The sequence below is a fragment of the Oenanthe melanoleuca genome, chromosome 7 (assembly GCF_029582105.1).
Source record: "Oenanthe melanoleuca isolate GR-GAL-2019-014 chromosome 7, OMel1.0, whole genome shotgun sequence".
In the NCBI taxonomy this organism is placed as follows: Eukaryota; Metazoa; Chordata; class Aves; order Passeriformes; family Muscicapidae; genus Oenanthe; species Oenanthe melanoleuca.
The window spans coordinates 26817172-26838365 of NC_079341.1; the positions used below are offsets into that span (position 1 = coordinate 26817172).

Consider the following 21194-nt stretch of genomic DNA (forward strand, 5'->3'; position numbering starts at 1 on the left):
CACGCTTGCTGCCCCAGCAGAGGACCCCAAACACACCTGGTTATTCACACAGTGCCAGGCATATGCCAAGGGCTGTGTGAGCCATTAAACCTGGAGGACACCAGCCAGCTACTGTCAGAAGTTATTACATGGGAGAACCCAAAGAGCACAGCTCCCAGAGCTCAGCTGTGCTGACAGCAGAGCGATTTATCCTGGGGGAGGCTCGGAGGTAACCTCACCGCTGCCTACAGCTCCTGGGACCAGGCCGGAGCCAGGCGGGGCCGGGCTTTTCCCCCAGGGCACAGCACAAGGGGACAGGCGGAAGATGCCCCAGGGACGTTCAGATTGGTCATTAGGAAGCACTTCTTCACAGAAGGGGTGATTAGACACCGGAGTGGGCTGCCCGGGGATGTGGTGGAGTCACCATCCTTGGAGGTGTTTAAGTAAAGACTGGATGTGGCACTCGGTGCCCTGGTCTGGTTGACATGGTAGTGTAGGGTCATAGATTAGTCCCGACCATCCCGGAGATATTTTCCAACCTGACAGATTCTATGATAAATTCAGCCTCAGACAAGGCTGCGCGAGACAGCGCAGGCGGTGGCTCGGCTGCTCCCGCCTGGGCGGCGAGAGACACCCACGCCCGGCAGTCTGGCCGTCGCATCCCAGCCACGCAAGGACGGCATCCCCTTCATAGACAGCGGCCCCGGACCCGCTCCGCAGTCTCCAGGCAGCTGCTCACTCCCCGCGGGCTGCCGGCGGGGGTCGCCGAGACCCCTGAGGACGGCCGGGACCCCTGAGGGGGGCAGGCGGCCGCGCCGGCAGCGCCCGGAGCCCCTGAGGGCGGGGGCGGGTCCGCCCCGCAGCGCGCGGCCGCCACGCGCGAGGGCGCTGCGGCGCGCGGACGTGTCCGCTCCCACAATGCCCGGCGGGAGCCGCGCGCCGCCGCCCCGCTGCCCAGGTACGGCTCGCGCCCCCCGCGCGCGGCCGGCGCCGTGAGGGGCGCGGGCGGGGCGGGACCCGCGGCCGGAGCCGCCGCCCGGCCCTGCCCGGCCCTGCCCCGCCCGCGCCGCCGCCTCGCTTCGCATCCCCTCCCCTCTCTTCCCGCCTGCACGCCCGGCCGGCCCCGGGCCCGGCCGCGGAGCCTCAGGGCCGACTGCGTTCGCGCCTCAGCCGCGGTCGGCGCGGGGCCGCCGCCGTCTCGGGGGGTGGTGGCGGCGCTGCCGCGGGCAGGGCGGGCGCGGGAGGCAGCGAGGGCCGCCCGGGGCGCCTGGCAAGCGCCGCTCGGTAGCGGGAGCCCGCTGTGTGTAGGGTCTCCGCCGCTCTCCAGGCTCTGCAGGAGGTTGGGTGAAGTTTGGTGACCTGGAGCGGTGCGGATCCGCCTGAGTCAGTGCTGACCACTGAGTCAGCGCTTCTGCTGCCGCTGCAGATGGTCGTGTCGGAGCTGCCATGTAAGTAGGTGGTAGGTGAAAGGATCAAGCTCCCGAACTTTGGGATGCAACTCCTTCCGTTCCCTTAGTTTTTCAGAATTGTTTGGACGTTAGGAGAAATTTCTTCAGAAGGGATGATTATATATTGAATTGGGATGCCAGGGAGGTGATGGAGTCACTGGGCCTAGAGCCACCTATTAAGGAAAGACTGGACGTGGCACTTAGTGGAGGATGGTGACGTGGTGGTGTGCAGTCACAGGCTGGACTCGAAGATCTCAGAGGTCTTTTCCAACCTCATTGATTCTGTGAATCTTGGTTCTGCTTCTGAGGTCTCTTTCCCCCTGGCTTTATGGAAAGGATTATACTGGCTGGTGATTTAGGATTATTCCTTGTCCCATCATACCAGTGATGTCAAAGTGGCTTTATGTTTTGTGTCCTGTAGTGCTCCAGTTTGTAACATAAATTTCTGAAGTATGATGTAGAGTGAAAAAATTAAAGCTCCTTCCTGTGTAATGCAGCTGTCACAACCCTCAGAAGAGGGGACAATAAATTGTCCAACAAGTTTTGTCTTTATTCTGTGTCAGACAGGAGTGCAGCTTGCACACACTTCCCAATTTTATATTTTATGGGAAGCTTTTATGAGAGGCAGACATCCCAGCAAGAAATTAAGTGATTAAGTTGGCTGAAGGCTACCAAGTTCAGGAGGGTAGGCTTGCCATTACACTAGGTCTGTTCAGAATTTTGAGACAGCTAGATTTTTTTAAAGGTGAAGTATCCTGTGCAAATCATAGTCACAAGTCACTTTCTGACACTTGTTAAAAGTGTTACAAGACCATATCAGATGGGTTTAAAACAATTACCTGTCAGATCACATGTTAGATGACAAATTTGTTGCAAAAGGCTGGAATCTTCCAGTTTCTATTTTCAGTGTTTCTAGGACTTTTCTAGATGCTGCTTCAGGGTCAAGTACCATCATAACAGAAATAAACAACACGATAATTGAATATGTCTTAAAAAAAAAAAGTACAGTGAAACGGGCTCTGGTTTCCATCACCCAAGGTTTCTCGTTCATGGGAGGAAATGAGACCAGGCACATATGCCCGTTCCTGGTTGTGAAACTAGATGCTGACATGTGCATGAGGAATTGGACAGCTCTTGGGAGGATGGAGAAACAGAGGACTAGCCACCCTGCTGACTCTTACCTGTCTGTGGCCAGCTTTCTCCATTCTCCTCTTTTCCATGAGTTCTGCTAGTCCTCATTTGCACAGAGAGCTATGAAGGTGAAATCAACAACGATGGGGCAGAACTAAACACTAAGGGAAACAATGGTGCAAGCATGGAGTGATGCTTCTGTGATGTACTCTCCCTGTTGGTATTCATGTGGGGGTCAGAATCCCTCTGAGCAAAGGGTTGTGATTTGGTTTTAATATGCCTAGTAGTTTTTTCTGTGAACTTTTCTAGTTGCCTCTTAAATTCGTGTAACATTGTAGCCTGTGACAAGGGGTTCCACTGGCTGGTGACATGTTTTGGACCCTCTGTGAGCCAAACACCTCCTAGCTGGATTTGGTATTCCACAGTTCTGTCATGGAATGACACAGCGAGTATTTCTCTGAATATAAGTAGGAACCTCAAAGAAAATTTAGTTCCAAGATTTATGCAAATGTTTATTTACATATATATACAGAATATACATAAAAGTTGAAGAATACCCCTGAAGATGTCTTTATCATTTGTTTTGTTGTCTCTGCATACCTGCTGTTGTTAGTGGTATTTATGCTCTTTGTCATCAGTTGTAGGAGCAAAGCAACTGTGATGATATTGAACATTGATAATCCTAATACTTTGGAATTGGAGCTGTGGTTGTGCTGTGTTTAGTTCCTGACATGTTCTGAGCAGAGGAGAGTATGGATTAATCAATCACAGTGGATGAGGGGAATGATGGGGTTCAGAGTCAGAGGTTGTGTAAACCTGAGTTACTCCTGTACTGTGCAGACAGATAATATGTATTCCCATTTTAAATTCCTGAAGTGATGAGACTTCCTGAACTTCACTTCAAGAACACAGAAACATTTTAATATCTCTATTATCCTACTTTTCTTTTTCTTTTACTATCTTTTCAGTAACCTCCCTTGGCTATGTTCAGGCCTTTCTAATACGTATGGTCTCACAGAGAGAGCTGAAGCTTGTTGTTACCCAGGAAATGCATTGATTAACTTTTTCTTTTTGTTCTTATCTCATCAGATAGCTCAACATGAACTTTAACCGTCGAGATAATTTAAAAAGTGAACAGAATAAAATCTCTTCTTCTGAGAGCTGGCTGCAGGATTCTGAGGTTCTCCAGCAGTGCAGTCCTATTCACTGCCTTTTCCTGAAACAGGACATGGAGCTATGTTTCTTTCTTCATGTTAGGTGCTAAGGAAGTTATTTGTTTCATCAGGGGAAATGCAGATCCATGAAATTACATTTTGTGCAAGTAAGTTAATGAAGGGGCGTTTAAACTTTGCTATTGCATCATTGCTCTTTTGTTTGTATTGATACAGCTCCCAAAAGTCCCTGTCAGTATTGAGTTCTGAGTGGAAGAGACAGTTACTGTCAGTGGACCATTACAGTTTAAAGCTGCTCTGCAATTCTGTCGTGCTCTTGAGCTGCTGCAATTGTTATATAGTTAGCAGCATAGTTAAGAAAATGAATCCATGTGCATTCCATGGGACTTGTCCTTCTGGGAACACATGCATGAACTCGGAGGTTGGTAAAAGTTTCTAGAACTTTGGGTTTACTTTCTTGAAGGCTCCATGCCAGCAGGCTGATCTATAGGAAGTCCTGAAGTGGATGTTGTTTTTTTTGTGTCCAGCTGATGGAAGTACTTTGTTCAGGAGGGAATTCTATAATGAATTGCTGAAATAAGAAGGGCACCTGATAAAAGCCCCAAGGTGTTCAGCAGACTGCAGTCAACAGTGGCTTCCACTGCTTTACACCTTTGGGGAGAGTCTGATGTGCTGTACAAGTAAAATACAAGAGTATTAATTTGGAATTTATTCAGCTAATGGGATGGATCTCAAAGGAGGTTGAAGTTTGACTGCTGACGAAGCTGAATTTACTAAACTGAAAATGACAACACATTTTTAGTGCTTACGTTATTATATGTCTCTTCCTCTCTGAGGAGTAAATAACCTTGAAAAGCCTGAATATTGTTGATTATTCATTAAGTATCCTGATGGATATATAACCTTTGGGGAGTGGTAAATAGAGAAGATGAGAGTTCAGGTAAAAATAGCTATTTCCTCTCTTTTGTGAAGAGGTAGTGTCTTTTTGGGGAAAATTTGGATTTCTGACTTGTGAGAATGCAGTCATTCATCTGCTGAGGCTTGTAAAGCACCCTTAACGTCATAGTCTGAAAGGTGCTGTAAACATGTCAGTATCACACACAAAAGCATATTTCAGCTGTATCCAGAAATCTGTTTCCTTTTGCAGTTTGTGACTGTATGGGACTTGAGTAGCATCATCTGAGGGAGGCAAAAATATTTTTTCATAGTGTCTGAAGTGATAGGTGTAGTATATGGTAGGAGTCTGCAGAGCAGTGTTAAGAGCTGAGGAAGTGTTTGCTTTTGGCTTCATATAAATTCTAGCAGTTCGCCCACTTGTAGGAGAACTAATTTGTGTCCTGATGCTTAGCAGAGAAGTAAACCTTTTAATACTTGTCTTGCTAAACTTTTGAATGTTTTGATTTAGTGTAAGGTTTGAAGAACCGTTTTGTGGCTCATGTAGATTGGTAGGTCCTGTTCAGTTAAGATTCTAGTCTGAGTTACAGTTGAAAATCCTGACTGTGCCACAGTTGAGGCCTGAACCCACTGTACAGCTTTAGAAGTTTGATTCATCACAGTTGATTTTGTTGTTTCTGCTTTTACCTTAATTCTGATTCCTCCTGATTTGTGTTTTGTTGCAGGTTGTTGTTAACTCTGTTGGCAATGTCTATGATCTTATCTGCCTCTGTGGTCCGTGTGAGGGATGGACTTCCACTTTCTGCATCTACTGATTATGAGCAGAGCATGGGAATGCAAGAATGTAGAAAATATTTTAAAATGCTCTCAAAAAAAGTTTCTCAGCTTCCTGATAGATGTACTCTGAAAACTGGACAGTATAATATAAAGTAAGGCTTGTCATTTAAGTATTTGCGTCATCCTAGGCTGTCTCTCTCTGTAAGTGTAAACGTTAACTGTCCACATTATGAATGCTTAATCAAGCTAAGATTAATTCTTGGCACTATTTATGTATCAGAAATTTAAAACCAAGAAATTGTAGAAAGATTTGAACCTCTTCAGACTTCCATGGAAGTTCCTTTATAATGCACAGTCATAGGGCATCATCATGGGAAGAGTGGCTTTACACTGAAAGTAGGTTTGGATTAGATATTCAGAAGAAATTCTCTATCATTTATATTTCACTTGCACTTTAGCTAACCTAAATTCTGATTCTAATTTAGATATTTTAAATGAGCTGAGTAATTTCATCTTAACCCCTAGTTAACCATGTAGAAGTTGCAGTGGTGGAAAGTGTACCACCTGAATGATTCTAGAAAGTGCTAAGACCTCTTAATTTCCTATAGGGATATGTGAGTTTCCAGCATTTCTTGGATTAAAGCCCAGGATGGACTAAATTGTTTCAATCTTTTTTTTTTTTTTTTGTTAGCTTAAAACAAACTTTTGAGATATAAGGCTGAAGTAGATTTTACTGCTTTTGTCTTTGATTGCTTTTAATACTGTAAGTTATCCAGCAAGATTTTAAAGAAATTTGAATGTATCATGAAAACCAGAACTCTAATGAATTGCCTAAATGTAATGGAATATGTATATTGAAAACTGTCCTTTTCTGATTTTGTATTTGCCATCTCTGGTTGTCCTTGCAACTGTCTTCGGATAATTATTAATTCTGCATTCTACAGAACAAGTTCTATTTTATTCCCATGTTCTAGAAAGAGCCAACAGCTCTCCCCCCATTCTGAAGATAAGGTTTTGCTTTTTTGGGCAATTTTATTGTACATTTGAGATGGGTGAGAAGCTAGTATGGGACAAACCTGCTGTGCTTCTGCACCCTAAAAGCTTTGTTATTTTCTGTTTCACAAGTGTGTGTATATGTGTGCATACGCACACAGATAGAGACATACATACATATATGTTTAAAACAGCATCTCATATGATTGTATAGTGTGGTGTTCAAGTAAAACATTGCCTAAAAGTTACTTGTTTTTCTTCTAGAATACTGTTGGACTTTTCAGTAAACATTTATTCCATTTCTACCCCAGATAAGTTTTTGTTTTTCTGGTTATAGAATACGAGATCAGACTAGAAAAGCAGTTAATTCACTGAATTTGAATTTGAAATTTTGAATATGTTTTCTCAATTCTAGTTTTATAAGTTCTCTGGGAGTAAGCTATATGATGTTGTGCACTGAAAATTATCCCAGTGTCCTGGCTTTCTGTTTTCTGGATGAGCTTCAGAAGGAGTTCATCACTACCTACAATATGATGAAGACAAACACTGCTATCAGACCATACTGTTTTATAGAGTTTGGTAAGGATTTGACTTTTTTCCCCTTCATTTTCATACTAAGACAGATGAGTGTTTGTGTGGATGCAATTTAATGCACACACAAAAAAATATCCAAAGCAGTTTATAGCTCTGTTTCAGGTGGATTTAGAATCTGATTTAACTTGTGTTAGAGTCAGTAGGGAAATACTGCTGGGGGCATTAAATTAGGTTACTAGAGTTTTATCCAAACTTATTTCTGTTCGTTCCAGTAGGTTTTGGTTTAAGCCTTGTGTGAGCAACTCTGGAGTTCATCTTCTGGTTAATAATACCAGGAGTTGACTTCATACCTGTCAAAATACTTAACCTGTGAAGTTATTGAGTTTCATGAACTTCTCAAGTAAAATATTGCAGTTTCATGTTAGCTCTTAGCTGTGCTACCTCTTGTTCAGTACATGAAAGGAGGAAATTTTTAGTTGTCTTATGATGTAGTGGAGCATTTAATCTTCAGACTCCAAATGCAGTTCATCTCATATATACCAGGTAACAGCTGTTCTGAATTCCATTAATTTATGTTGCTTTAATACTATCTATGTAATTAGATATTCTTATGAAACACATTAGAGCAAAAGAACTGCATTTTTAGAAACACGGAAGATACTCCAGTTGCTTAATTCCTGTCTATAATTCAGTCAGTTATTGACAATTTCTGTCAAACATTATTGCCCTCCTTGTGAAGCTTTCTATGAACACTTTTTTTCTTCCACAACATACTTTTTTCATAAGGATTTTTACTAAACTAACAGACAAGCTAGAATAAGTGCAGTAAATCCATTGTATTAGAAATGCATTCAGTCTCATGCAATGAAAAGCCATTAGTTTCTTCAGTAATTACATAATTAGATTTTTAGAGCTTAATTTTTTTAACTGCAAAATTAAATAACCCATGATATATTAGGCACAAAACAGAAATAGCTTTAAAAAATCAAAGATAATTCAAATATCTCAAAGAATATATTTAAGTTTGTGAACTGAAAAGCTGCATGGTTTTGGATTATGTAATTAACAAAATCCATAGAAAAATATTTTTATTTTAAATTTGCACAGATAATTTCATTCAGAGGACCAAGCAAAGATACAACAACACACGTTCTTTGTCAACAAAGATGAATCTTGCTGATATGCAGACAGAAATCAAACTGAGACCACCGTATCAAATTTCTGTGTCAGAACTTGGTTCAGCCAATGGCTTTTCTCATGTACCTGTGGGGGTGTATAAGGGTACTGGTAAGATATCTGCAGGTAAGTTCAAGACTTTTCATGTATCCTTAAATGAGACAGATGCAGCAAATTATTATTTTTTCTTTTAAAATAAAGCTTTTTTTTCATGTTTCTAAAATATAAAGCTGGTATGACCTTATGTGTATTTTAGCTCAGATGTCTGTTTTGTTTCCTGCTCCAAAGGCTTAACCTTCCCAAGGCACTCAGAGGAAGAAATGTCTCTGTTCAATGGACTTTATTGTAGCAAAAAAAGCCCTGCAAAAGAAGATGAGCACTTAACAAGGAGATGATTTTTATTTTTTGACCTTTTTAATATTTCTGAAAATTTTTGATATTTAAACCCAGTAAGACAGTGTTGGCATAAGCTGAGAGTAGTGTCAGGAGTTAGAGCAGCTGGAGAGAGAAGCATCTCTTTAGGAAACCTCTGCAGTGGTGAAAGTCCAAAGAACTGTGCTGGCTAAAAGATGCACTGTCTAAAATGAATGCCTTGTGTACAACATTAAGAATTGCAATTTTGTGTAAAATGGCCAAATTAATTTAAGTAATTAAATTTTTAAAACTTCAATTTACTTCATGTAGGAGGTAAATGTGGAATTCTGGGGTTGAGCTGGGCTAGAGATTTGTGCTGTTAAGTGAATCATATGAATGGATTTGAGGCCCAACTTCAGACATTTCCCAGCGAGACAAACAAAATGCCAAATCCTTTCACTGATACATGGACTCCACATGTGATGCTGACATCATCTGATTTCAGTCCTCCAAGTTTAGTGAAGGAAAATCATAACTGGAATGGAAGGTAGTGTTGATTAATATATTTCCCTTTTTTTTCCCCCAAAATACTTCTGTCAATAAATTATCCTGAGCAGGAATGCACTGATGCTGTTCACTTTACAGTGTCAGGGTGCAATCATAAATCATAGAATTGCAACAGTAAATCCAAACACCTCCTACAATGTTGTAATAAATGAGATTTTGTGCAGTTTATGTATATGTATATATTAATAGGATCTCTTTGCCAGTATATTATCCTTATTATGTACTTACTCATGAGGATTACTCCAGAAGATTGAAAACTGCTTTCTATGGAAGATGAAAACCAAACAAAATCAGTAGGGTGCCCTGTTTGTACTCTGGGGCCCTGATTCTGAGAATTCCAGGTGATATGAGACAGTGTAGAAATAGCTTATAATCTCTGTATTTGCAATTTAACAGTATTGGAGTTAGAGTCAGGAAAATTAATAAAGGAAAAGTGTGAAGATTTAAAGTTTAAATTGTTTAAAAGAGTGGAGTCTTCTAAGTAGCACTGTACATGCCTTTGTCATCTTTTTGCATGTGTAGGCTCTTTTTAAAGATATGTAATGCTGTGATACCACTCTTCTGTCACTTTTGATTCTTATATTGTTGTTTACTCTTAATGTTCTCATGTAATCCTGCTTTGTGGAAAGAGTTATGGTGGCAGAAGGGGCAGCTGGTTAATTCTGAAAATTGTCTAGATTCAAATTTCCTGCAATTGGAAAAAGAAAAAGCAATAATCATGAGAGAACTCAGCGTGTGACGAAATTGGCTGTTTTTTAAAAGTTGTTCACGTAGTGGGAGAATTTATATCACTTTTTTGAGTAAGAGTTTTGGAAGGTAATACAGACCTAAATTAAAAAGCATAGGGACCATTTCCCTTTTAACTGAAGAAGATTCAGCAATAATTGGCAGGTGATCGTCTAGTTTTTTGGTTTTTTTTTCCTTACCTCTCCACAACTTCTTACAGAAGGAATTCTGCTGTCCTTTTTTCTTTTCATGTCATTTTCCTTCTGTTTCTCTTTCAGTTGCTTTTAACTTTCTTCTTCCTCTGAATTCCATAGATCTGTGTTCAGTTATCCACTTCCTTCCTTGAGTTGCTGTAGAAACTAACCATCAAAGGGCTGTACATTATGAGAGGCTGGCACTTTGCTACTTCTTCAGCTCTTCACATTTTAGATGCTATTGAATAACAGTGTCTTTTTTAGAAAGTCTGCTAATGGTTTTGTAGTTCTTTACATTCATCACTTCTCTCCACCCTTGAAAAGAACTTTCTCTGGATGTTTGCTACCCACTCATTTGGCTGGACTTCCAAGTTTCTCCTTTGCTCTAAGGACAGATTTCTTACAAAAAGATGTTTTGCCTAGTGGAATTTCCTGAATATGCTGTACTGTTAAAAAAAGTAGGACTTTCTGGAGTGAATTGTGTTAAATGAAGTTGGAGAGCATCCAGAGGTGGGAAGTTAGGTGGATGCAAATCTTGTTTTGTTGTGCAGAATGGCAGAGTGGGGGGGTGAAGCAGCAGCTCTCCCTTGCTCCCACTGTAGCTGGGTGTGGAGCCAGGGTGTGGAGCCCAGGCCGGTGTGCTGGCAGTGCTTGCAGCAGCAGCCCTTTGCCCTCCCAGAGTTGTGCAGTGCAGTGAGGAATAGGGGTAATTCTGCATGTGGGAAGCATAAAGCATGCAGATTATGCATAGAATCTTCCTGCAAAGGTACATGTAGGTGTTGGCAGGCATTAGAAATGGGGTCACAGCGTGCTGATGTGGGATGCTTCAAGTTAGGATGAAATTACTATTATCTGAACTTTTTTTCAGTGAGGAAATATTTGTCAGATAAAAGTTACTTTTTGCTTGATGGCATACTCTGTGCTTTTGGTTTTTTGTTTTTTGTTTTACATTTTAGTTTTAAATAAGCTTTTTTGCAAGTAATGTAGTTTATCATGTCATGTAAATTTCCTGAATTTTTATTTTAAGTGTCAACATTAAATTCAGAATTAGTGCTTCATTTCAACTAATAATGTTTGATACGGCACTTAATCATATTTCTAGGACTGATGGATGTACCAATTTGAAGTCAATTGCCCTTCACTCTGCCTTCTCTGACATTCCTTCTTCATTCTTTTGGTTTTGCCTTCATCTTTTTTGTATAAAAATGACTCTTGTTGCTCTGATTTTAACACTAAAATTTGTTAAGCCCTGGAGAGTTTAATGACATTAGTAATGGTACATAATGTCCTTTATATTTTTAATTATTTTTTTCATATTTTAATAAGAGGGAAGTTACTGTTTTATGACCCTTCATTCACTGTGTTGATTTAGCTAACCAGACTCTATTTTCCCCCCATGGTTCTCAAAGAGGTGTTTTAAATGCTGTTTTAGCACACGATGATTTTAAGTTACCCAATACATAAGCAAAAGGAGATTTTCTGGAGAGCTACAAGTGGACAGCAGTGAACTAATTTTATCCACAGTTAATAGAATGGAATTACTTTTCTAAAAACAGTCATATACACCCTCAGCTTTTTGCCACTCTCTAGATGAGATGGTTTTAAGAAGCCAAAACAAAACAACCAATTGGGAGTAATTGAAAAAGAGTGGTTTGGTATGCAAATAGCACATCTAGCTTATCTAACCTTAACTGAGTGATTGCTGGGAGTAATGTGCAGTTAGAAAAGCAGTGAGCTCTCAAACATGGGTTATGCTTTTGTTTAAGAAAAGGAACCAAACTGATTGCACAAATGAATTAACTGAGCTCATCCTGTATTTTATTTTTGTGTTATTGGACACTCTTAATTAGACTGCCCTGCCTGCTTATCAATGTGAAATAGCTTTTGTTGGGGTTTTTTAGGTTCTGTAACTTCATAAGCTGTTTGAAAAACCTTTTTCCTGGATCTGTGCAATACAAACAACTGGGATTGACATCCCCTCTCTCTATTAATGTTACAGTTCATTAACCTCATTGTTCACATCTTTACACTTGGTTGATTTGAACAGAATGATTTGAGTACAGCTCAGTAGTCCCATTGTTGTCCCAGTGTCGCTCAGACTGTTAAGAGTTTTGCATTGTTTTTTCACATTTGCTTTCTGTTACTCATTATGGAAAGGGACAGTAATGAGGAACATACAAAACTGTTACATACTTGTGACCCTAGAGAAGCTTGAAAGAGCTTGGAAAGTGCATGGAAGGAAACAGTGTTTTAATTTTAATTGTGTTTTACTTGTAAGAGGCTAAGCACAATCTGGAAGGTTCATATAAGGTTGTAATACAGATCCCAGCTGAGTTTCAGAGCTCTCTTCATGTGTGTCTTTGGTAGCACTCACTGTGTTTTTAAGGAAGGGAACTGTGATAGCTTTGCCTCAGTGTTCTGTTCAGCAGACAAGCTAAATCAGTCTCACTAATGGGTTAGTGTTAGAGAAGAGTGGAGGTTGTGGGAGAAGCTCTTAGTACGTGACTTATTAACTGGTTACTAATTATGGACAGATTTCACTAGCAAGTGGATCTTTTACTATTGATTTCCTGGCATGTTTGAGCTTCCATCAGTACCATACTGAATAAATGGAATGTATTGAGATACAGACTAAATATAATAAGACATTTATATATGTGAACTAGAGAAAAGTTTACAACGTTTTGTCTTTTTAGAAAGCAGAAATGACATTTTGTGGTTTGCTTCAGCAATCTCTTGAGCTAGAAGCCACTGACAAATGAGATTATTATTTTACTGAATTTCTGAAGTCATTGCTTTGACCTTTGATATCTTTTTTTGATCTGCTTTGCAGCCCCTCATCAGCGTCTGGAACCTGTGACTCTGCCAGGGATTGTCTCATTTGTCCTTAGTCTGTTATGTGGAGCTTTGAATTTAATCCGTGGCTTCCATGCCATAGAAAGCCTTCTCCAGGTATTGTACATGTTTATGAATTTGAAAGTTATGCATCATAGCAGTCACAGTTTTCGTTGTAGAAGATGCTGTATGAGCTTTGTGAGGTCAGGCCTCTGTTACAAAACCTGCATTGTTTGTGATCTGTGCATTCTCCTTGAGTGTGCTGCCTCATTCATCGAGGCTGTGAGTTTCAACAGCAGTGGAAGGTGGGTGGCCAACTCCTTCCCTTGTACCTTGGTAGCAGTGAGGATGTGAACATAATGTTCTATTTTCTAAATTTATGCCAGGATATGAGGTGTTCAATTTCTAAAGATGCTATTTAAAAGCGCTTAAGTGAAATGATGAACAGCTTTGAAAATCTGGGCAGTTTTTTTGGAAAGTCCACAGAGCGGGAATCTTTAAACAGGTTTCGTAAAATTGTATTTTTAGAGAACTTTTGTATTTAATAAACCTTATTTCTCATTGTGTATTGAAAGGATCAGTGTCAGAAAATTACCAAGTGATTTCTTTTAAACTCCCCTCACCAAACAACCTCCCCCAAACCTATTTTTTTTTTTCTGTAAAATCTCTACTATGACTCTTCTTGTAGCCTTTCAGTTCCTTTCTGTTCCATTTCTTGTGCTGGTTGTATTCCCACAACTGCAGCAGTGTCACTAATAATGGTTTGTGCTTTCAAGCAACTCAGGTGAATATGCTGGTAGTACTTGGCAGGCATGCACAGAAAGTTCATGTGTGTTGCCCCAAAAAACCCAAAGACTTCCTTACCATTTAATGGCTGTTATTGTGGTGATAGACGTAAAATAGAAATAGAGAGAAACTAAAATCCCTGTTTTCTGAGACAAAATGGTAATCCTCTTGCTTGGCTGGTAGGTAGTCTTTTTATTCAAACGTATCTGGACTTCATAGAGTCATTTAGGTTGGAAAGGACCAGATTCCAACCATAACCCAGCTCTGCCATGTTCACTAAACTGTGTGCTGAAGTGCCACATTTACAAGGCTTTTAAATCCCTTCCTGGGGTAGTGACTCAACCACTTCCCTGGGCAGCTTGACAGCCCTTTCAGGGAAAAAATTTTTCCCCTGGTGCAACATAAGGCTGTTTGCTCTCATCTTACCCCTTGTTTCCTGGAAGAAGATACCAACCCCCACCTTGCTACAACTTCCTTTCAGGTAGTTTCAGAGAGCAGTAAGTTCTCTTCCAAGCCTCCTCTTCTCCAGGCTAAATAGCCCCAATTTCCTCAGCTGTCCTTGCAAGTCTTGGTCTTTAGGCATTTCAGCAGCCAACTGCAATACTTTTGATACCTAATGGATTTTTTTTTTTTTAGGGAAATGAGGTGAAGAATACCTGTATTCCAGTTATCTTACATGGTATTGAATATATGTAAAGATTGAATAAACAGTACTGTTGAGTCTCAGGATTTTGTGGAGACTAGTGGACAGATGAACAAGGTTAATGAAAATGTTCCATGCTAGGTCCTTCTTTTTCAGTTGTCTTTGGTTTGTTGTTTAAAGAAAGAATGAGTGAGCCTACATCTCTACTTCTTCCCTAGTTGGGTTTTTCTGTGTTATGCACAATTCCCTCAGTTTATAAATAGGAATTATTTTAAAGTATGCTTTTGTACAATTAGTACTGAACAGATTTCTGTCAGTTAGTGTGATGTTGCTAAAACTTATTTTGTTACCTTCTTGCAGCTGATTTTTTAAAAAGAACGCCAATGTTAGAATAATCTATTTAAGTGATGATAGGATATCCAGTTAATTTTATTCTCTGTTATTGCATCTGGAGGTAATAGATTGCAGTACAGATGGAAGATAATTTTTGTTTCTGACAAACGAGGCACACTAAAAATCCATTAAAATTTCTCTTAATTTACTTTATTATGGAAAAATCCACAGGGTTTAAGGAGAACTGATCCAAAACACAATTAATGGAGCATGTTCTGAGAGTCATTCAAAAGCATCCTCCCTGAATTACTGTTTGCTTTATAATCAGTGGTTTTATTTGGGTGTTAATAAAATCCTGTTACAATCTGTAACTGTACTCCGCCAAATATGCAGTGACACTGAAGCAAAGACTTGAACACTGGGTAGAAGTTACTTCATTGTGTATGTAATTTTCACATGCACACATGCAAAGTTTTTCCTGGCCACCACAGGATGTGGAAATGCTTCACACTGAACATACTCTCAGCAGACACAAGTTGTACTTGTGAATGGACCACCATCTTATCTTCTCAAGTCATATTTGCTCTCAAGGACAAACATTAGCATGAGTTTTTGGTGGTTGTAGGTGTTTGCTAGAAATGCAATTAGAATTGTCATCGAGCATGGAAATTGACTGTGCTCAGCTCTGTAGGAACTGTAACAACCTGTTTGAATACATTGAAGGATTTGTTTTGTTTTCTAAACACAGAGTAGAAAAATCTGTCACTTCAGGTAACTTCTTCCATCTTTCCTTCAAGAGAACCTTATTTTCCAAGTCTCTGATAAATTCCTGTGCTGCTGTTTGCTCTCACTGCATGAGCACAGAGCAGCCTTCGTTATTCTGTGTGCAGAGTTTTACCCCACCCTAGTGGCCAGTTCGGGTGCTTTCCTGTTACTTCGTTTCCATTTTGTGAAGCTTTAGGAAGGCACAGGTCTATGAAGTTGCTATTAAAGGTAGTTACCAGTGTTTAGACTTGAATTTTCAAAGCCATCTCGAGAAGATAAATGTCCAGTGTTAGAGCTGGACTTCTTTAAAGCTTTTGAAAATCTTGGCAAGAGTTGTTTGTTTGAATAAACATTTAGGTCAGACTCCAGATCATGATTTTTCTGTAGACAAGTAAGTAAGCACTGATTAGTCCTAATTCTTGGTTTAATGTGGAAAAGGAATTGCTTTACATCCCTGTGTGAAACTATTTTAAAATGCAATAATTCATAACTTTCATAGTGTAAATGCCTGGTGTTTTACTTGTTTCATTGTAAAACATGGCTTTTTGTTTTATTCTTGCAGAACGAAGGTGAAGATTTCAGCTACGTTATTGCATTTTTTCTTGGAACAGCAGCCTGTTTGTACCAGGTGTGTTTTTCTGTTTGCATAATTCACTAGAGTTCAGAAACATTACCCAGTCATGCATAAGTGTCATCATGTTTTCTTAAATGTCACAGATACTTGAATAGGGTGATTATAAAAAATATTTTCTGCTCTGTGTTTTTTCATTAGTCATAAACTATCATGTAGAAGTAGATTGATACAAAGAGCTTCTGTTTGCTGGCATTTTTTTCTCCAGCTAGATGATTAAGACATTTAATTAAGACAATTATCTCTAAAGTCACAAGCAATGGAGGTCATATTGTTTTCTTGACATAACAATTTCATAATTCAGGTAGACTTAACCATCTGAATAAATAGCTTACTACTTCTTTCCTTTGGGCAGATTTGAAGTAAATACAGTAATATCTAAGTACTGCACCCAGGAATTTTCCTCACTTTGTACTTTAATATTGATCTTTCTTTTCAAAGCTTGTGGCCACTTTTCATTGTTTTCCTTTTCCTGCCTGACACTTCCCTTGTTTTTTTTTGTCTATCAGTTTTCCATTTCTGCATCTGAATTAGACTTTCCTTTATAATATATAGCAAGGTGCCCACTGGCAGCAGTGACACTGCTGTTACATTAACCTGTGTCTATGTCTCTCATGCTCAGTTGCTGTTATTGTAGCTACTTTGACTTTTAATCTTAGACTTGTGGAGTATGCAGTTTTTTTTTTGTTTCTGTGTCCCAGTGTTTGGTACTGTGTCAGACAATAATATAAGAAAATGCCTTTCCATCAGACTTTTGTCCAGATTATTTGTAATCTTCATTCTCTTCAGTTTATATCTAGCAAAATGTCACAATGTGACTTGTGTTCTTCAACACTCCTTGACTTTCCATCAACTTCTCCCTTAAATAATTTAGAGTGGTGTTAATTTTCCATGCCAACAGTCTGTTCCATATCGGATAAGGTAGAACTCCTCCATTCTTTTTTCATGTAAAAAATACACTTTTTCTCTCCTCTCTCAAACTGAAAACCTTATTCTTTATAGAGTATTCATGTCTGTCCATTGAGACATGAGGATGTGTATCTTTCCTCCTCTGTTTGCCTTGAACAGAGCTGTCTGAAAGAAAGAATTCCTGCAACTTGGAATATAGGCTTTTTATTAATATTCAAAATACATCTGTTGAAACTCTGTTTCCCACACTCTGGTAACACCCCTGCAATATATGATTGGTCAGTTTTCAGAACTGAGGGATGTTGGTTCTCTGGCATGTTCTGATGTTCTTTGGCTACAGTTGGCTCAGGACATTAATTCCCTGTGTTGCATGACAGCACATTTCACTGTCATTCACTCACCAGGCACGCATCATGCTATATTGTCTTGTTCAGTTAATAACAACACAGCAGTGTCTCTAGTTCCCAAGAAATATTTATAACTCAGGTGTGCAGGCAAAAGAACAGGACCTACATGGAATATAATGTTTTAGGCTCACTGATATGTCTAGTGTTGCTTCATAGTTTCTAGTTTTTTACAAAGAAGAAAAAGTAACAACGGACTCAGTTGTGCCAGAAGTGTAAAGTGTCAGAAGCTGGGCCTTCAGTCATCTCTTAAGATTAATTAAACAAAACATCAAAATGAAAAAATCAAAATCTTCTCTGAAGTAGCACAGAGGAGCCGTCTCCATAAAAGCGTGCTCTGTATAACACTTGCATGATAACACTTCCCTTCAGCAGTAGAAAAACAACCCTCAGGAGTTTCATAACAGTACTTGTTACAGTAAGCTGTTAAAACTGCAGTGTTTTGGCCTTTTCATCTGTTCTGTAAGGGGCAAATCCAGTAGTTCAGAGCTAGACCAATGAAAGATATGCTTCAGAATTCATGAAAAACAGTTCTTCAGTAAAATTCACAATCATGTGACATCATGTTACAGTAACATTTTTAAACTACTGTTTTCAAGCCTTTATTAATCATTTTGATGAAGCATATCCTGACTCTTATTTTAATCTTGGAAACAGTCACACTTGTTCATACATTGTCAGTGGAAGTGACAACACTAGAAAATTATCTGAATTTTTATTGCTGAGCTACCAGTAGCAACTAATTGCTCTTTTAGATATGATTTGTGAAGTTGTCAGCACAAGTAGGTTGCATTTAGTCTGCTCAAAATGGCCAAGGTTCAGAACACTTGTGTCTAGATTCTGAAGCATGCAGATTATTATTCATCTGTAGTTTTACTTTGCTTTGGAGGAAGGACGTAAAAATCTTACTGATAGTGCCAGTCCTCACCTCTCTGACAATATTTAGATATCCAGACACTACAAGTGGCTTTGCTGCTCTCAGCCACACTTACAGTGGAAATTCATGTTTTATAACAAAGTGGTAGAGTTCAAATAGAATATAAAGTAACCTCAATAAATTGCATTGTTCAGTTGTCCTTTTGTTGAGGAACATGAAAAATTAAGTAGAGTTTTTTTGGCTGATAAAACATGGCAAATGCCCGGGAAGAACAGAAATGACACTTAGATAATCTGATAATGGATGCTGTTAAATCTGTGTGACCATAGTAATAAATCCACTGGGAACAGATTGGAGTAGAAAGTAAGCATAAATACTAATGTTATCTACCTTAAAGCTCAGAAAAAAAATTTCCTTCAGCAGAAATGACCTGAATCCTGCGAATGGGGAAATGATTTTTTAAAACTTTGTAGCAGTTAAGGGAGTACTTCAAACAACAGAAGAAATAAAAATAATGTCTGGGTAAAAGCTGTGTCCTTTTAGAGATAAAAACTGAGGCAAAAGACTTGAACAGATTTCTAGTTACAGTAGGAAGAAGGCTGAGTAGGGAAGTGTGGGCAGTCCTGACAGACTGTTACACACAGTGTGCAGAACATTGCCTGAAATGTGGTAGAGTTGCAGGAGAGTAGTTGTGTCTCTCTCCAAATTAGATCAGTCCTGCAGCAGCTTGAAGCAGGGCAGTGGGTGTGGGCTCTGCATCTGCCAGGTAACCCTCAGCATCACCCCTGGCAGGACACTGGCAGGTGACTGGGGGATTGCCTTGTGCTGAGCTCTGGGGCCCTGGTATTGTCCCTGTCCTTCCCAGTGCTTTCCTGAAGAAGGCAGTGGATGTTCCTTCTCCACTGCTGGAGTAGAACAGTTTATTTTGACCAGAGATTGCCAGGAACATCCACTGTCTTTTGTCATGGGCCACTCATTGCAGGCTGTAATTAATTATTATGAGAGAGTTGTTCTCAGAGTTTAATGCAAGCAAAATGTAACCTTGTATTGGTTATCAGGTACTCCTCATCCTTCCATGACTGATACTGTTCTTCCGTGTTTGTTTCAGACTTTTCCTTGGTTTGGCTGTAATTTTTCAGTGACCAGATAGTTTTTCAGTAGAAGTTAACCAGATAACTTCAGTAGAAGTTATTTTCCATGAGGTAACCTGATTTCTTTTTTATTTCCTGACAGTGTTACCTGTTTGTGTACTACACAGGCTGGAGGAATGCCAAATCCTTCCTGACTTTTGGGTTGATCTGCCTGTGTAACATGTACCTGTATGAACTGCGCAACCTGTGGCAGCTCTTCTTCCATGTGACTGTGGGAGCTTTTTCTACCTTACAGATCCGACTGCGGCAACCCCAGGGAAAGTCCCCTGATTACAATGTCTGACAAGTCCTGGAACATTGAGACCAAGTCTTGTTCCAGTAGTTACTCTCAGGAATGTAAAGCTGTTCTCCAAAAGAAGAAGCTGTCTGAATGGGGCTTTTTTTCTTTTTCTTTTTTTTTTTAATAAATCAGTGTAAGATGCCTATGGACATTTTACACTTGGTGGTTGAACCTTTTTTTTAATTTTTTTTTTTTAATTGTCTTGAAAAGGAAACAAAAGAATGTGGGACTAGAGGAGGAAAGTGACGCATATCCATGCAGTGAAGTGTATGTAGAATAGGACTGGTGGCATAAAAAAGCTTCATTCATACATTCATGGAGATAATCTGATGTGGAATTATCTGATGGTATCACATTATCTGATGGTAATGTGGAAGCGCATTTTTACGTTAATGGAGGAATGTGTAGAGTATGCTCTGCATATTGTGCCAGCTTTTCACTTCCAAGGTCAGTTTTGCCTTTGTGAGGCAGTAGGAAATAGGCTAAGCAAGTAATAATAATGCTATTGCATATTAGCAAACTAGCTGTGGAATATGTAAGATACTAAATTTTGGAATGTTTTGTTTCGCATTGACATATATATGAATGTTTTCTTAATTAAAATGTAACCTGGAAACTCAGTTTCTGGGGATTGGCTTCACCCGTGGTGCTCTGTCTTGTGCTGTAAGTTCTTTTTATGTGTTTTCATTATGGTTTTCTTCTAATTATTCTTCAAAATTGATTTATGTAGATAAGGTCCGTTTTGTGTAATTATTCAAAAAGTTCTGCTGCTAAACCCAGGATTCTTGCTCGCTTCATGTGTTTGGACTCTGGAAGGGTTGAAAGAGAACGGATTGGTGAGTAAATGGGATGACTTGTACTTGTTGGAATACTGTTCTTCCTTTTATATGTTCTTCCTTACTTTCAGAAATGGATGAATAATTAGCTAAAACCTGAGACAGACAACTGGTGACAGGAAAATAATAAATCAGTCTCATTAGAGTAAACAAGAAATACAGGGATTGTGTTGATTCTTTGGGCTTTATGGCTTGGGTGTTTTTGTGCAGGGATAAAACCCCTGTGATCTAGTTGAGAGAACAATCCTATGCTCCTAAAGCTGGTGAATCAATCAGCAAACCCCAGCCAACCATAAAGGACCACCTTCACTTACACTGGGGTTTTATTTTTATATGACAGTTATTTATGATGTTCTATAATGTACAAAAAGATGTAGGTTTTTATCTACAAGTTGTAATCCAGCCTTAATAGGGCAGAGAAATTGCAGTTTTCTTGTGTTGCTGGATTTGGGAATTGATAAGAACTTTGCTTTGCTATGAAATGTTGGCCCAGGAAAATTTTCTTTGGCATTTCATACCAAAATGTTTTTTTAAATAAGTTACTTAGTGTCAGATGTTATGACCTAGGAGAAAAGGAACTGAGTATCTTGCTTTCTTTTTAAATAGATGGAGTGTTAGTTAAGAAAATTGTGCATAATACAACCAAGAAGAATTAGAGAATGAAATTGCAGTGGGAGGTGGTGGGGCTCAGACTGCTGTCTGGGGTGAAAGCCTTTGGAGACCCCTTAGTGTGCAGTTAATTCTCTTTCCTCCCCACTTAGAGACAGGGAAGAAGGTGTTGATGAACATAAGCAGCAAA

At 39.6% G+C, this 21194-nt stretch overlaps 1 protein-coding gene across 2 annotated transcripts; it reads left to right on the forward strand.

Moving 5' to 3' along the window:
* Window positions 1-846: 846 nt before the first annotated feature.
* On the forward strand, window positions 847-20199 carry SEC22A (SEC22 homolog A, vesicle trafficking protein). 2 transcript variants are annotated; one of them, XM_056496846.1, is made up of 8 exons: window positions 847-937; window positions 3648-3879; window positions 5350-5553; window positions 6810-6973; window positions 8036-8230; window positions 12779-12897; window positions 15870-15935; window positions 19362-20199. In XM_056496846.1, the coding sequence occupies exons 3-8, from the start codon at window positions 5372-5374 to the stop codon at window positions 19560-19562; spliced, it is 927 nt and encodes a 308-aa protein (XP_056352821.1). In that variant the 5' UTR covers window positions 847-937; window positions 3648-3879; window positions 5350-5371; the 3' UTR covers window positions 19563-20199. The 2 variants fall into 2 exon arrangements, with proteins under 2 accessions (XP_056352821.1, XP_056352822.1); XM_056496847.1 differs by lacking the exon at window positions 847-937 and adding an exon at window positions 966-1427.
* The last annotated feature ends 995 nt before the right edge of the window (window positions 20200-21194 follow it).

Bases quoted from the DNA above. Each gene is read 5' to 3' on its own strand.
- SEC22A (XM_056496846.1), top strand. From the start codon at position 5,372: ATGTCTATGATCTTATCTGCCTCTGTGGTCCGTGTGAGGGATGGACTT. The intron at 6,974-8,035 runs GTAAGGATTTGA...AAATTTGCACAG, and splicing joins ATACTGTTTTATAGAGTTTG to ATAATTTCATTCAGAGGACC. The intron at 12,898-15,869 runs GTATTGTACATG...TTATTCTTGCAG, and splicing joins CCATAGAAAGCCTTCTCCAG to AACGAAGGTGAAGATTTCAG.